The sequence below is a fragment of the Oncorhynchus kisutch genome, linkage group LG6, assembly GCF_002021735.2.
Source record: "Oncorhynchus kisutch isolate 150728-3 linkage group LG6, Okis_V2, whole genome shotgun sequence".
Lineage (NCBI taxonomy): Eukaryota > Metazoa > Chordata > Actinopteri > Salmoniformes > Salmonidae > Oncorhynchus > Oncorhynchus kisutch.
This window is the reverse complement of record NC_034179.2, coordinates 63,481,400-63,496,636: the sequence shown is the minus strand read 5'-3', so window position 1 is coordinate 63,496,636 and position 15,237 is coordinate 63,481,400. Positions and strand designations below refer to the sequence as shown.

Here is a 15,237-nt window from a genome sequence, read left to right as displayed (position 1 = left end):
TTAAAATCCACAATCCCACCATAGCCTATGTACAGTTGAAGTCGGAAGTTTACACTTAGGTTGGAGTCATTAAAACTCGTTTTTCAACCACTCCACAAATTTCTTGTTAACAAACTGTAGTTTTGACAAGTCGTATAGGAAATCTACTTTGTGCATGACAAGTAATTTTTTCCAACAATTTTTTGACAGATTATTTCACTTACTGTCACTATCACAATTCCAGTGGGTCAGAAGTTTACATACACTAACTTGACTGTGCCTTTAAACAGCTTGAAAGCTCCAGAAAATTATGTCAAGGCTTTAGAAGCTTCTGATAGGCTAATTGACATCATTTGAGTCAATTGGAGGTGTACATGTATTTCACTCAATGCCTCTTTGCTTGACATCATGGGAAAATCAAAAGAAATCAGCCAAGACCTCAGAAAACAAATTGTAGACCTCCACAAGTCTGGTTAATCCTTGGGAGCAATTTCCAAATGCTTGAAGGTACCACGTTCATCTGTACAAACAATACTACGCAAGTATAAACACCATGGGACCGTCATACCGCTCAGGAAGGAGACGCGTTCTGACTCCTAGAGATGAACGTACTTTGGTTCGAAAAATGCAAATCAATCACAGAACAGCAAAGGACCATGTGAAGATGCTGGAGGAAACAGGTACAAAAGTGTCTATATCCACAGTAAAATGAATCTCATATCAACATAACCTGAAAGGCCGCTCAGCAAGGAATAAACCATTGCTCCAAAACCGCCATAAAAAAAGCCAGACTACGTTTTGCAACTGCACATGGGGACAAAGATCGTACTTTTTGGAGAAATATACTCTGGTCTGATGAAAAACAAATAGAAATGTTTGGCCATAATGACCATCGTTATGTTTGGAGGAAAAAGGGGGAGGCTTGCAAGCCGAAGAATACCATCCCAACCCTGAAGCACGAGGGTGGAAGCATCATGTTGTGGGGGTGCATTGCTGTAGGAGGGACTGGTGCACGTCACAAAATAGATGGCATCATGAGGACGGAAAATTATGTGGATATACTGAAGAAACATCTCAAGACATCAGTCTTGGTCGCAAATGGATCTTCCAAATGGACAATGGCCCCAAGCATTCTTCCAAAGTTGTGGCAAAATGGCTTTAGGACAACAAAGTCAAGGTATTGGACTGGCCATCACAAAGCCCTGACCTCAATCCTATAAAAAAAATGTGTGGGCAGAACTGAAAATGTGTGTGCGGGCAAGGAGGCCTATAAACCTGATTCAGTTACACCAGCTCTGTCAGGAGGAATGAGACAAAATTCACCCAACTTATTGTGGGAAACTTGTGGAAGGCTACCCGAAACATTTGACCAAGGTTAAATAATTTAAAGGTGCTACCAAATACTAATTGAGTGTATATAAACTTCTGACCAACTGGGAATGTGGGGAAAAAAGCTGAAATAAATCACTCTACTGTTATTCTGACATTTCACTTTCTTAAATTAAAGTGGTGATCTTAACTGACATAAAACAGGGAATTTTTACTTAGGATTTAATAGGATTAAATGTCAGGAAATGTGAGAAAAAAAAAATGAGTTTAAATGTATTTGGCTAAGGTATATGTAAACTTCCAACTTCAAATGCCCGAGGCAAGCTGACCCCACGTAACCCTCCCATTCAATGAAGTCACAAACACACACTACGGAATGAGTTCACAAGCCTAGGACTAGCCTACTCAATAACCATTTTCCCATATCTGTGAGATACCATAAACCCCCCCCCCCCCCCCCCCCCGAGAACTGATTTCTATACTGTTGTCTAGCAGCGACCAGTAACAGATGTGTCAGATCTGATTTCACACATACAGCCAGTCTAGGGATGTGTCTCAAATGGCACCCTTTATTTCCTATATAGTGTAATACTTTGACCAGGACCCATAGGGTTCAAGTCAAAAGTAGTGCACTGTACAGGGATTATGGTACCATAGGGCTCTGGACAAAAATAATGCACTTTAGGGATTAGGGTGCCATTTTAGACACCCCCAAGGTCCCCTTCTGTACTGCAGACACTGTCGTCGTCGTCGTCCATCCCAGACTGTCCACGTGCACCCTGACCCAGGGACAATACAGCAGCTGCCAGAGTGACAAAGCTCCAACTTCACCCACTAAGGGAGGCTGGAGTTGCGTCCTAAACGGCACCCTATTCTTTTGGGCCCTGGGCAAAAGGAGCGCCTTCGAAAAATAATCTGGGCCCTTGACGTTTTCCACATTTTGTGAAGTTACAGCCCAATTCTAAAAATTGATTTAATAAATACAAAATCCTCATCAATCTACACACAGTATCCCATATTGACAAAGCCAAAAACAGGGTTAGACATTTTTGCAAATCTATTAAATAAAAAACAGAGATACCTTATTTACATAAGTATTCAGGCCCTTTGCTATGAGACTCGAAATTGAGCTCAGGTGCATCCGGTTTCCTTTGATCATCTTTGAGATTGTTCTACAACTGGATTGGAGTCCACTTGTGGTAAATTCAATTGATTGGATATGATTTGGAAAAGCATACACCTGTCTATATAAGGTCCCACAGTTGACAGTGCATATCAGAGCAAAAACCAAGCCATGAGGTCGAAGGAATTGTCCGTAGCAGTCCGAGACAGGGTTGTGTCGAGGCACAGATCTGGGGAAGGGTATCTGTAGAGAAGAATGGGAGAAACTCCCCAAATACAGGTGTGCCAAGCATGTAGCGTCATACCCAAGAAGACTTGAGGCTATAATCGCTGCCAAAGGTACTTCAACAAAGTACTGAGTAAAGGGTCTGAATACCTATGTAGAGTGTAATATTTTTGTTTTTTATATATACAAAATTAGCAAACATTTCTAAAAACCTGTTATTGCTTTGTCATTGTGGGGTGGTGTATAGATTGATGGGGGGGGGGGGGGGGGACGACGACTACTGAATCAATTTTAGAATACGGCTGTAACGTAACAAAACGTATAGGGAAAGGGGTGACATTTTGCCATTTGGGACGAATCCGGGCAGAGCTAAGACGATGGGCCCTGCCTTGCCTGCCATTCTGAAGCTGAGGGAAGAGACGGACTGGGGACTAGGGTTGGGCGATATTACGATAGCATTGTCTATCGATAGTGATTGACAGCCATCGTCGATGGTGACATCGTGATGTGACAGACGATGGTTTAGCCTATATCAACTTCACTGGCGCTGCGCAGTAAGTCTCACGTCGCACAGCAGGACAGCACACAAGAGACATTCAAAGTAATTTGCCTATTGTTATTCGCTATATAGCTATTTCCATAAATATGTTATATAACCTTACAGTTTTTTCCCCAAATTCCGCAAGAGAATAAAGTAGGCCAGACAGAGCATCGAATACCACCAAATCAGAACAAAAAAGTCCAGTCAGAAAACATTGTTTTGTTGGATGCATAGGTATTTAGGCTCCTATATAAATATTTTTTTTCTTGCTTGATTCCATTTTCTCAGTTGTTGTTGTTACAGGTTTCTGTTTCCCTGTTTATTTTATTTTTTTCACTCTCAAAAAAACTACTTTTCAAAATAGAAAAAACAACTACATTGGTCCACAACCATGCATAAACCACATAAGGAGACTGAGGGCTATTAAATGAGAGAGAACAAAACAATATCCTATAGATTTTTTTTCCAAGTTTAAGCTTATTAAGAAATAAATTATGCGAGCCGGGAAAATCCTTGCATGAGAAACCAAAAGGCCAACAACCTATCCTCCTACTAGGCCTACCATAAAAACTTTAAGACAAGTTCAAATTGGGAACAGTAGCTTATTTCTGAAAATATTAAGGTGTTCTCCTAAAGTCCTTTCAAAAATAACAAGAATGAAATTCCATAGCCTATGCATAGGCTACTTATTTTCAATCACAGCTTTATGAGACAGACCAGACAATATACATGTTTCTATTGTTTTATGAGGCAAATACAGCAATTATTATCCAGTTCTAAAGACAGTAGACCGCTTCTATTCAGCCCATGATGTAGGCCTATAACCTAGCTTACTACGGGTAAGACAGCCCGTTCCTCAGACGGTCACTGCTCCATCATGTGGGCGCCAGACACACAGACACACAAACCTGTTCTGCTCCTCCACCAGAAAAGAATATTAGAAAAGATTTTCCATTGCATTCACTTGCCAGACTTTCTAATAAACATTATCTTTCATCATGATTTCTCCAGTTGCATAAATGTATAACATTTTTGGGGGGGGGGTATGGCCAATACGGGCGATAGTATCGTATATCACAATGTTTTATGGGTACATAATCGCGATAGGACAAAGGTTGACATCGCCCAACCCTACTGAGCACTCACTGCAACATTGTCATGGGTGGGAGAGGGGAAGAGGAGGCTGCCTGGGACTGGCTGCCTGCATTATTGGAGGGGGGGGGGGGGAGACCGCAGCAGAGAAACACACAATTCAAATGCTATTTGTCAGATGTGTCGAATACAAAGGGAGTAGACTTTACAGTGAAATGCTTGCTATGAGCACTTTCCTACAATGCATAGTAAAAAATGTAATAAGTAATGCAAGAGTAATAAAATACACAATAATTAAACAAGGTCTCTCTCTCTCTCACACACACACAGGAGATGAGAGTGGGCCAGGAGGAGGAAGCGCCTTCAGACTTCAGAGGCCATTAATCATGTGGGCAACAGAGCAGCCAAAACCAACAGGGACTCCAGTCGAGGAGACAGCCAGCCAATCTGCTGGCTCTGGGTGTGTGTTTGTGTGTGTGTTTACGTGCCCAGACTGTAGTATGAGTGCGTGTGAGCTGTGCGTGTGTGCAAGGGCGAGAGGTATAAAGCAAGTGATGGAGAGGGGATGCAGAAATAGAATAGTACACTGAAGGACAAAACCAGGAAAACAAAGCCCTTTCATATCCTTGCGCCAGGCACCCATCTCATAACAAGAACATTGTGAAACTCAAAACAGAACAAAACATGAAGGCACACATGCCCCCCCGTCTCGGGGTCACTTTAGCAGACATACACAGGCTGCCATGTTATTAGATGGATATATGTCATGGAAACTCTCCACTGCAGAGCTAGGTCTTGTTCAGTGGAGCACTAACTACAATCAGTATTTGTATTGGACAAATTCAGGTATTAGCCCAGTGCCTCCCTGTTTCACTTCAATTCAAAACACTTTCTCCCTACTGAACACGATCCAGTACACATTAGACATGGCCAGGGAAGCTATACTCTCCCTCTGTCACGGTTCCAGAGGAAAAGATACTAGTACGTTAGATGATAAACTTACATGTGTATCTCTGGGTGGAGATCCTTATACGAGAGTGCATCTCCTCTCCGGCCTCATTCAGCAAAGGGAGCTGCCGCGTGGGCCGGCCCGTTACCCGATCCAGAGAAGAGTCCCCTTAGAGACGCTGGCCAAGGCCCAGCTAATAGTTCACAGAGCACACTGCTGACGAGGAAAAGCGGGGTACACCTGGGAAGAGAACAGAGAGGACAGTCCATGAGAACACCAGCAAGAGAGAGAGAAGCAAACAGGACGCACGCACAAACACCCTACGGTCTAGACAAATCTGGGTCGCATTCAGGAAGGTGAAACGTACATGGCAGATAGAGATGTCACCAGTAGAGCCGACATGATCCACACTCCACATATATAAGAGGCATGTGTGTTATTCTAATACGTACGCCTACATCCGATTCACAACAGCCCTAAACGTTGTTTCATGCTGAATGCAGCCCAGACCTACATACTCTGGTCCTGGCTTGGCACACATGATGCAATCAGACTGCTGTTTTTAGGCAATGCCACCGAAGAAACCAAGGCAAGGTGTGCAAGGGGGAGTCATGCAATCTCCAAACATTGGCAATAAAATGTCCTTACTTTAGAGCTCAGTGAGTTCGTCAAATTTCTGCCCTGCTTGAGCTGCCCCGGTCAACTGTAAGTGTTGTTATTAAGTGGCAACGCCTAGGAGGAACAACGATTCAGCCGCAAAATGGTAGGCCACACAAGCTCACAGAACGGGACTGCAGAGAGGTCCAAACTGCCTCCGGAAGCATTGTCAGCGCAATAACTGTTTGTCGGGAGCTTTATGAAATGGGTTCCCATGGCCGAGCAGCCACAAACATGCCTAATAACAGCCAATGCTTGGCGTTGCAAAACTCGCCACCATTGGACTCTGGAGCAGTGGAAATGCGTTCTCTGAAGTGATGAGAATGCTACCTGTCCAAATGCATAGCGCCAACTGACTCCCGAACAGCTAATCAAATGGCTACCCAGACTATTTGCATTGCCCTCCCAAGCTGCTGCTACTCTCTATGCATAGCCACTTTAATAACGCTACCTACATGTACACAGTTACCTTGACACCGGTACCCCCTGAATAGCCCCTCTATTGTTATTTACTGCTGCTCTTTAATTATTTGTTATTCTTATCGCCAACTTTTTTAAAATGCTAAGTAAGCATTTCACAGTAAGGTCTACTACACCTGTTTTATTAGGTGCATGTGACAAATACAAATTTATTAGAAAATTTGGTCTGAGGCTGTTTTCATGGTTCGGGCTAGGCCTCTTAGTTCCAGTGAAGGGCAATCTTAACACTACAGAATACAGTGACATTCTAGACGATTCTTTGCTTACAACTTCCCTGTTTCAGCGTGACAATGCCCCCATGCACAAAGCAAGGTCCATATAGAAATGGTTTATTGAGATCGGTGTGGAAGAACTTGACTGACCTGCACAGAACTCTGACCTCAAACCCATCGAACACCTTTGAGATTAATTGGAATGCTGACTGAGAGCCAGGCCTAATCCCCCAACATCACTGCCCGACCTCACTAATGCTTGTGGCTGAATGGAAGCAAGTCCCTGCAGCAATGTTCCAACATCTAGTGGAAAGACTTCCAAGAAGAGCGGAAGCTGTTATAGCAGCAAAGTCGGGGACCAACTCCATATTAATGCCCATGATTTTGGAATGAGAGGTTCGACGAGCAGGTGTCCACATACACTACATGACCAAAGTATGCCGGGCACGGCGCTACTGAAATACTTTCATGGAATGGCATGAGGGAGGTGTGACAAGTCAACAGTCTAGCTGGTAGTGCTTCTACACCTGCATTGCTTGCTGTTTGGGATTTTAGGCTGGGTTTTTGTACAGCACTTTGAGATATCAGCTGATGTACGAAGGGCTATATAAATAAATTTGATCATTATCTAGATGCAGTCAATGTTCCAGGAGCTGCTTTCAGACAATTTCATGAGGGAGACAGACAGAAAATCCATACGAGGGGTTCAATATTAGACTAGTTTATCTAATAGACTATTTGTATAGTAGCACCATAACATGATGGAACTAATCAAGACTGTGAATCATTATTGATTAATGAATCATGATTAACGGGAAGATGTTGAACTTAAGCGCTTTCGTTTATCCAATCAAATGTATGGATTTTATTGTTCGCTCCCTGTCCATACCCCTCCATTCAGAGGTAAAACCTACAACTAGGCCAAGGATGGAGTTACCATGGTTACTCAACCACAGAGTGTACCCAGAAAATTTTGAGGAGGGCAAGTAAGAAAGATAGAAGGCAATTCCATAGTAACAGAATAGAACTCGTGTTTTTTTTTTTACAGAAAATTTGTACTAAAACTAATTGACTTGAGTGCAGATGCAATGTCTGGTAACAGAATGATGGCTTTTGCTATTTGTGCCATCATTCTATTACCAAAATTTGCATCTGCACTGTTCAAGTAAATGTGTTAAATTTTCTGTGTAAATTGTTAAAAATAATTATTGTGCATAGAGTTGTATGGTTTGTTTAACTTCGTAATCATAGTTTTTTTTGGCAGTGTATTTTATAAGAGACCAATCTGAGTCTTATTTCCGCAACTAAGAGTGTTGAAGTGTGGGGTTCAACTTCTCTGCTGTTTTGTTGCCCTGGTTACCAAACCTGTGCACATACTGTGTGTGACTGTGTGAGAGCGAAATGTTGCATCTCTTTCATCTCAATAACCTAGTCAATTAATTGATGCTAGGCCCTGCTTTGATGAAAGTTGGAGACAGTGCAAGCCAAGAAATTGTGAGATACAGCATTCCATTGCGAGTTTTTGATTGCTGATAGACAGGCCTAAGTGCACGGTTCTGGCTGTCTGCCTGGTAGTCAAACCTGTCTATACTGTGTCCCTCGCAAGCTATGAAAGATGCAAGTCTATTTTGGAGTCGACTATCCACCACTAACCAAGTCATCATCGTTAACGGTTGGAAAATGGCAGCGAAAGGCAAGCGACAGCAGCAAAGTTCTGTACGGCAATAATTTGAGAAGTTAAATGAGAAAGAATTGCAAAAGTTACGAGGTACAGTAAATGGTAGTACAGGTGCACCGCTTAACCATTTGAAAGGGACGCACCGTGAAACCCAAACCTATGCTGGCAGTAGCAAAGCTACATCGTGAATTCACGTGGAACTTTATGCATTTTTCCCCTTCATTTTAATGGAAACCCGTTAAAAATAGCCGTTTAAACGTTAAGAAAATGTGTCTATTTGTCACATTCCAAATTAATCTATACCAAACTTTCTCGCTCAACTAATACTGTGAATATTTAGCATGCATTTTTCTAGAAATAATTTGTTACATCCTACTTTTGTTGCTAGGCTGAACCGTCGAGTGGTCACACATTTGACTTGATAAATTCTCCTGTTCTCCCTCTAAACTCAACACCCCTCCTGTCTTTCAAACCCCCTTGAGTACAGTACATTTTATTGAATTCTCCCTCACCATTTCCACTGCCTTTTGACACAAATCCGGATGCATTTGGTACCAGCGTAGATAGATATGAATGGACATAAACACTAAACTAAAGACTCCATAAAAACAATTAAACTTAACCAATAACGTTACTGGTAAATGCAATTTACTCTCGGAAAAGGTATGCAACAGAGGAAAAAAAGGTGACACCTCCGAGGGGTCCTGGTACATAGACTAGACAAAATACTATTAAGTGGGGCTGTGTGTGTACTTATGGATACAAATATGTGGCCTGGACAACGTCAATACGTGAAATGCTTGTTCTGACCCTAATCAGGGGATACTAACGTTATGCCAAAGTCAAGAGTGATCAGTCAAAACGAAAGTAGTCCACATACACTGCAGCGTAAACTCATTTTCACGAAAAACAATGCTAAGTTACTGTACTTTGAAATACACCAACAAGGTTCACTATATGGTTGAGATTTCAGACAAACAAAATATGACAATTCGGCTTGTTTCCTTACAGGTAGCCTAGTGGTTAGAGTTTTGGACTAGTAACCGAAATGTTGCAAGACCGAACCCCCGAGCTAACAAGGTAAAAATCTGTCGTTCTGCCCCTGAACAGGGCAGTTAACCCACTGTTCCTAGGCCGTCATTGAAAATAAGAATTTGTTCTTAATTGACTTGCCTAGTTAAATAATGGTAAAATAAATACAAAATGTTCTATAAAACGCCAACGTTTATCCACTTCTCTTCAGACCACACAAAATGGCGACTGCAAGCAAGCAGCTCCAAGTCCTTATTCTAAATATCAAACGCATTTTCAAATGTTTTGTTACCATCTTACTTTAGTGGCAACTGCATAAGTGCAGATATCACAGTTTGGCCAAATCGAGCAAGAGAACACGCTTAAACCGAAGTCTCGTCAGGTATACAAAGAGTCCAGTCCGAAGCAGCTAACGTTAGCTAGCTAGCTAAGTTTACATTACAGTTGTGGATCCTTGGCGTAGTTCCGAAATATTACCTACTTCAAATGCTGTTGAAGTAACTCAAATGTCACGTCACTTATCATTGTCAAATTGACAGGCCATATATGTGAGAAGTAAACACGTTCATCCTCGTTAACATCGAAGTGACAATTTGTTAAAAATCCAGCTAGTTAGCGAGTTAACATTAGAACTGAAAAGCATGCGTTTCTTGCGTATCTTCTCTTCTAGAATCTAAGCGAAACGGTTCGGTAGTCTCCCACATATCATCCAAAACAACAAGCTGAGCTCAAATGAAAACGTAACGTTAGTTGACTTACTTGCTAGCTAATCAACTAGTTGTCAAAATACTGTTGGTGTTGTTAGCTGGCTAACTACTACTCAGTCAACGACCAGTGGCAAGTGATAGCAAGGTAGCTAGCTTGCTGGGCATTCTAGCAGGCTAGCTAATACTAGTGAGGAGGGGTAGCTAGTTGATACAGTTAGCTTAGATAACGTTAGTGTAATCTTGTGTTGAGGCCGGTGGAAATCCAAATTGATTAGGTTGTGATGTAATCAGGACAATAGCATAACGTTAACACTTAATGGTAAAAAAAAAATGTTCGCTTAGTCAGAGATATCAGAAAATGATAACGCAGTTAACGTTAGCTTGTTTAATTCCCGTGTCTCAGTACCAGGCCTCCAGACGAGTCGCTCCCAATAGGCGCACGCTACGACGACCTCAAAAACGACGGAGTCCTTAGATTTGTGCTCACGCAGGAGCTTCGTGTGAAATACATTGCCAACTAAAGGCTTTGCATTCACACTGTCATTTAAAAAAATAAAAACTCATTCGTTTTACCTCGTTTATTCGGTTGTCAAGGTGCGCGGGATCTTTCTTTCCCAGGATCCAGAACAAACACCTATCGTCGTCGGTGACGTCATGCGCAGACAGAACGTGAAGTACGTAACGCCGTTTGCATCAGTTTATTGCTATACCGTACATTTTAGTTTTCACAATCCTATGCACTGTATCACAACAAAAATAATCACGCTACACATTTTCATCTACTTCAGTTCCTTATACCACATGGCAAAGCAACGTACAAGTGTATACCCAAAAGGCTCAGACTTGTTTGTTTCCGTCTACACGGGCACATGCTCTCACCTGCGGGTCAAAGCCAGGCAACTGCTTCTTTTGAGGTTTCGTTTACTTAGCAATAGCTAACTGAACTTTAACATCAGCTGTTTTGATTATGCAGAGGTGTTGATTCTTTCATTTGTCTTAATACATGTAAAGGAATTCTGGGATTACTAGTAGATGTAAAACCTGAGCTGTCAAGAGGTCGAGGAATGGACTAATTGGGCAAACTTGCCTCACTCCTCTGTTGATTTCAAATATAGGTGATGTATCACGTTTTACAGAGCAATTACTTCCATTGTAAAGAGTTCTTATCGATTTAATAAATAAATCAACAAATGTAAAAAAGTGGGGGGTATCAAGCATCATAGGGTCACCATCAAGTCATTCATTATATTCACCCATATCCAGCACTAATGTAATATTGTTGGAAATGTGCCGCCCTTACATAAAACTATACACTATTATTCACGAATAATAATGAAATGTAAAATGGTTTGGGTTGTGACGTCCCAAGGAATCCCGAATAGCACTGACCGTAAAGAAATGGGACTCTACTGATTGGATATTTTGTGAAAAGCCGTAACCCGAAAACCAGGAAGTGCAGTGTGAAGGTTGGCGCAGTAGCAGCGCAAACATGGGGGTGAAAATCGAGGTGTTTCGTGTGAGTACATAGGTTTGTTTCATCATAATGTCATGATTAATAGCATACACGAGGGTACAGTTTGTCGTTTGTAAGGGATCCTAGCCGCAACAAGAAAAAAGACTGCACGCGAAACGCTCTATATTGTTGTAGAAATAGCTACACGCTGATCGTTACAGTAGCTAACTTGCTAGCTATCCAGCCAGGTGGTCACGTAACATCATCCTCGTCAACACTGATGTTATTTTAGGGGACACACTCTTTTCACGCAACTTCGATAGTGATTTTCGTAGCAGTTTAGGAGAGCATTTTCGCTAACCCTTTTCCTAACCTTAACCTCCGTCTCCCAACCTGCTGTGTAAGTTCTCCTAAGTTAACCTGCTACGAAAAAGTAGGGAAGTCAAACATTCAGGCTACTACGCATGATTTGATTTGATCACCGAGGTCATGATTTGATCACTGACGTTTTTTTTTTACGGAGTTCCCAATTGTTTTGAAAGCACCAACTGCCTGATTGTTGTCTGATGACTGTAGTGGTCAATTATACACAAATCAATGTAGCGATCTATTATACTGACTAGCATGTCTAACAAAAAGATGATAGTGACTTGATATAGATGTTTATTTTGTCTGTGTTCCTTTGTGATCAGATGATGCTGTATTTGTCCTTCCCTGTAACCATGTTCTGGATCTCCAACCAAGCAGAGTACTTTGAAGAATATATTGTGAAGAGAAAGGTTAGTGTTAATTTCACGATTAAAAGTACATATAACTAAGGTTGCTTCAGCCGGAGACACCAGTCGTTACACACATAACAATTGTTGAGGTTAACACACAATAAAGACCAATTGCTCATTCTTTCAGTGCTTTTAAACTTTTTATTAGATTGTGTAGACAGTCTGAGAAGGTTGACAGTACTGTCTGACAAACTAAAGCAAATTCTGACATTTTGTGTATGACCATGTCATAAGTCGTTTTTATCTGTTGTTCATTAATGTTAAACTTTACTTTCCTCTTTCATGGCGATCTCTTCTACTACCTTCAGAGGGAGATTTTTCCCCCCGATGAGAAGATGCATGTGAGTGTGTGAATAATGTCATGTTATTATGCCAACAGTTACACATTTTCTCTTGATTTAGGAACAATGAAGTATGACATATCAATGCCTACCAATAGTGACACTTTTGGAGGGTAAACATTTGAGATTAAAGGAATATCCCACTCCCAATACAATTTAACATAATATTTTGAGTGGAATAACCCTTTAAGAACTGTTTTGATTTGGTGTTGGATTGAAGGACTGGGGATGTTTTATTTGTTAATGTCTCTGTCCTCCATAATTGAAAATAAAATAACTGTTGATTGACAATGGTAGATTATGACTGAACGATCTGTGTTACAGAGGAAAGAGCTGGAAGACTTCAAAGAGCGGATGCGAGACCGCAAGGAGCGGCGGCTACTGAAACGGATGGCCTTGGAGGAGGCTGAGAAGGAGTGAGGAGGACAGTGCAGAGAGACAATCGGAGGAGGACGATGTCCCCAATGCCCAATCAGCTGCCTGTTTTTCTACTTGTTGTTCCACAGGAGGGGGGAGCAGTGTCACTGTCAGGCCCATGGGCTGGAACATGTGTTGCGTCACAAAAGGCACCCTATTACCTATTTAGTATACTACTTTGACCATGGCCCATAGGGCTCTGGTAAAACGTAGTGCACTGTATAGGATAACGGGTGCCATTTGGGGTTGGAGGATTTTGGATTTCGTGGAGGATGTAGGCTATGCTATACACCGTTTGGGAGGGTGTGCTTGAGGGGGACCTTCAAGTTACCCCTTTGAACCGAATAGTCTTGCTGAAAAGATTTTAATGAAATGCTTTATTTCACTGCAATCAAACTATGACTTTATTGCTGATGATCTGCTCTGTGATGGTGTTGTTGTAAAACATTGAGTGTGTATGATTGTCTCAAAAACAGGAGGACAGAAGCATATGGCTTGGAATATAATTTATTTTAATTTTTTAGAATACATGTCTTTTGTCCATGGGTGTTTCAACATTGTTCTTCATTAAAGTTTAAATGTGTCTTTACCTGTTTTTTTTCTTTGCCTGTTTTTTTTTTTTTTTTTTTTTGTGATGACCATTCTGGTCTAGAAACAGTATGATGTCACAAAGCCCCTGTGTTGTGATTTGGACATGTCATTTTATGGCTGAGTTGTATTCTGTTGGGAGAAATCATTTAGAATCTGGCAGGTACTAGCTGAAATCATCCAATGAGGACCCATTTTTCGGTTCTGTGTCTTAAAACGTTTTGCTACGGTGTGCTCTAAAGAACACAACCCAGCCTACTGTATTTTCCCTCTAAGACGTAAAGTTTTATAGGGGCCTCTGGAAACGGGACTATGGAGGCTAGTAGGCGGTTAGCAGCTCGCCTGCATACCATCACGGTGCTCGGGAAACACTTCTGGACGCACAACTTCTCCGTCTCCCTACTCTTGGATGAGCTGGGCAATGTTCCACAAGTCACAGGGTTGATTTTCTGCAAAGTTCGCTTGCTTGATGGCTCCTTTACTGAGGAATCTCCAAGGTGAGGGGGGGGGGGGTACAGCTGAAATATGGTGTTGTGTCACCAACTCTAGTGAGCAAGTGAGCTTTTAGTTGAATCTGTAGTCTTTCCTCGATTCCTCACGTCCTCTCACCTGAAAAAATCAGAGGGAAGCAAGGACAGGCTGCATTAGAGGTGAACATCCAAGATTTGACGAAAGACTTAAGATTCACCCACAGTTACAGAAATACTATTATCAAGTTGTGTGTGTAACCCACAGACTGGAAGTCCTGCACAACTCAGTGCAATGGGGAAAGATGTTTGAATTTGAGTGCCAAACTGCAGTCAACAGCTTGTCTGGAGTCCTGGATGACTGCATGTGTAGACTGTCAGTTCGCAAGGTCAGCTAACTTATCATAAATCAGTCTCTCCCTGCAAAACAGTGTGTGAGGTGTGTCCCAAATGGCTCCCTATATAGTGCACTACATGGGGAATAGGGTGTCATTTAGGATGCAAGATGGCAATTGTTACTAAATGGTGTAACATTTTATAAAATATCCCATCTAGGTAAAACAGCATACATAAAATGAGGTGTGTTGTGTTTTGAATCTCATTTGAATCTTATTCAAATGTACTGAAGGAAAGCAAAATTATGAAAAAGATGAAATAACCTGTTTTTCTCTTCATGCAGGACACAAAGGGAGGAAGGTCATACCAAAAGGTACGTTTGAGAGGAGAGTAACCACTGTTCCACATGTTCATGGGCAAGCTCCCAACATATAGCATAGTAAGGGCTTGCTTACACTTATCCAGACCCTTTAGATTGGTAGACATGGAAGGTATAGATGCATGAAAGTAGTTTTTTTCAGTAGGGTATCCCTTTTTCTCACAACTTCAGTAATAATATCTCCTCAATTTCCATGTTACTAGGTGGGTTATGTCGATCTCAACCTGTCTGAGTATGCAGGCTCTGGGTATGTGACCCGGCACTGCCTCCTAGAGGGATATATGAACAAGGACAACAAGCTGGACAACTCCCTTCTCAAGGTCAGCCACAATTATTTAGGTCCAAATGGGACCCTACTCCCTTTATAGTGCACTCCTTTAGTGCAATACATGGGGAGAATAGGAGAAGTAGATAAGTCCTCAGACAACACTGCTTAAGTCATCGTGAAAGAACAAAAGGTGGGTGCTCTTAGA

At 41.8% G+C, this 15,237-nt stretch overlaps 2 protein-coding genes across 4 annotated transcripts in view; one reads left to right on the top strand and one right to left on the bottom strand.

The window, feature by feature from the left end:
• brd4 (bromodomain containing 4) overlaps window positions 1-10,996 on the bottom strand; it is a 62,612-nt gene extending 51,616 nt beyond the window's left edge. The window contains exons 1-2 of one of the 3 annotated variants that reach the window (XM_031827153.1): window positions 10,884-10,996; window positions 5,293-5,478 (exon numbers count right to left, since the gene is read on the bottom strand). The gene's annotated coding sequence lies outside the window, so the exon portion shown is untranslated. Of the gene's footprint in view, window positions 1-5,292; window positions 5,479-10,056; window positions 10,160-10,577; window positions 10,702-10,883 lie in introns of those variants that run through there. The other 2 variants (XM_031827152.1, XM_031827154.1) reach the window with 2 other exon arrangements.
• Window positions 10,997-11,020: 24 nt separating this feature from the next.
• Window positions 11,021-13,583, top strand: LOC109893178 (protein PET100 homolog, mitochondrial). The gene is made up of 5 exons (XM_020486268.2): window positions 11,021-11,119; window positions 11,374-11,520; window positions 12,150-12,236; window positions 12,545-12,577; window positions 12,902-13,583. Exons 2-5 carry the CDS (start codon window positions 11,494-11,496, stop codon window positions 12,995-12,997), a joined length of 243 nt encoding a protein of 80 aa, XP_020341857.1. The 5' UTR covers window positions 11,021-11,119; window positions 11,374-11,493; the 3' UTR covers window positions 12,998-13,583.
• The last annotated feature ends 1,654 nt before the right edge of the window (window positions 13,584-15,237 follow it).

Coding starts and splice junctions, on each gene's coding strand:
- LOC109893178 (XM_020486268.2), top strand. CDS start 11,494: ATGGGGGTGAAAATCGAGGTGTTTCGT. Junction 12,237..12,544: donor AATATATTGTGAAGAGAAAG/GTTAGTGTTAAT, acceptor TACTACCTTCAG/AGGGAGATTTTTCCCCCCGA. Junction 12,578..12,901: donor CCCCCGATGAGAAGATGCAT/GTGAGTGTGTGA, acceptor TCTGTGTTACAG/AGGAAAGAGCTGGAAGACTT.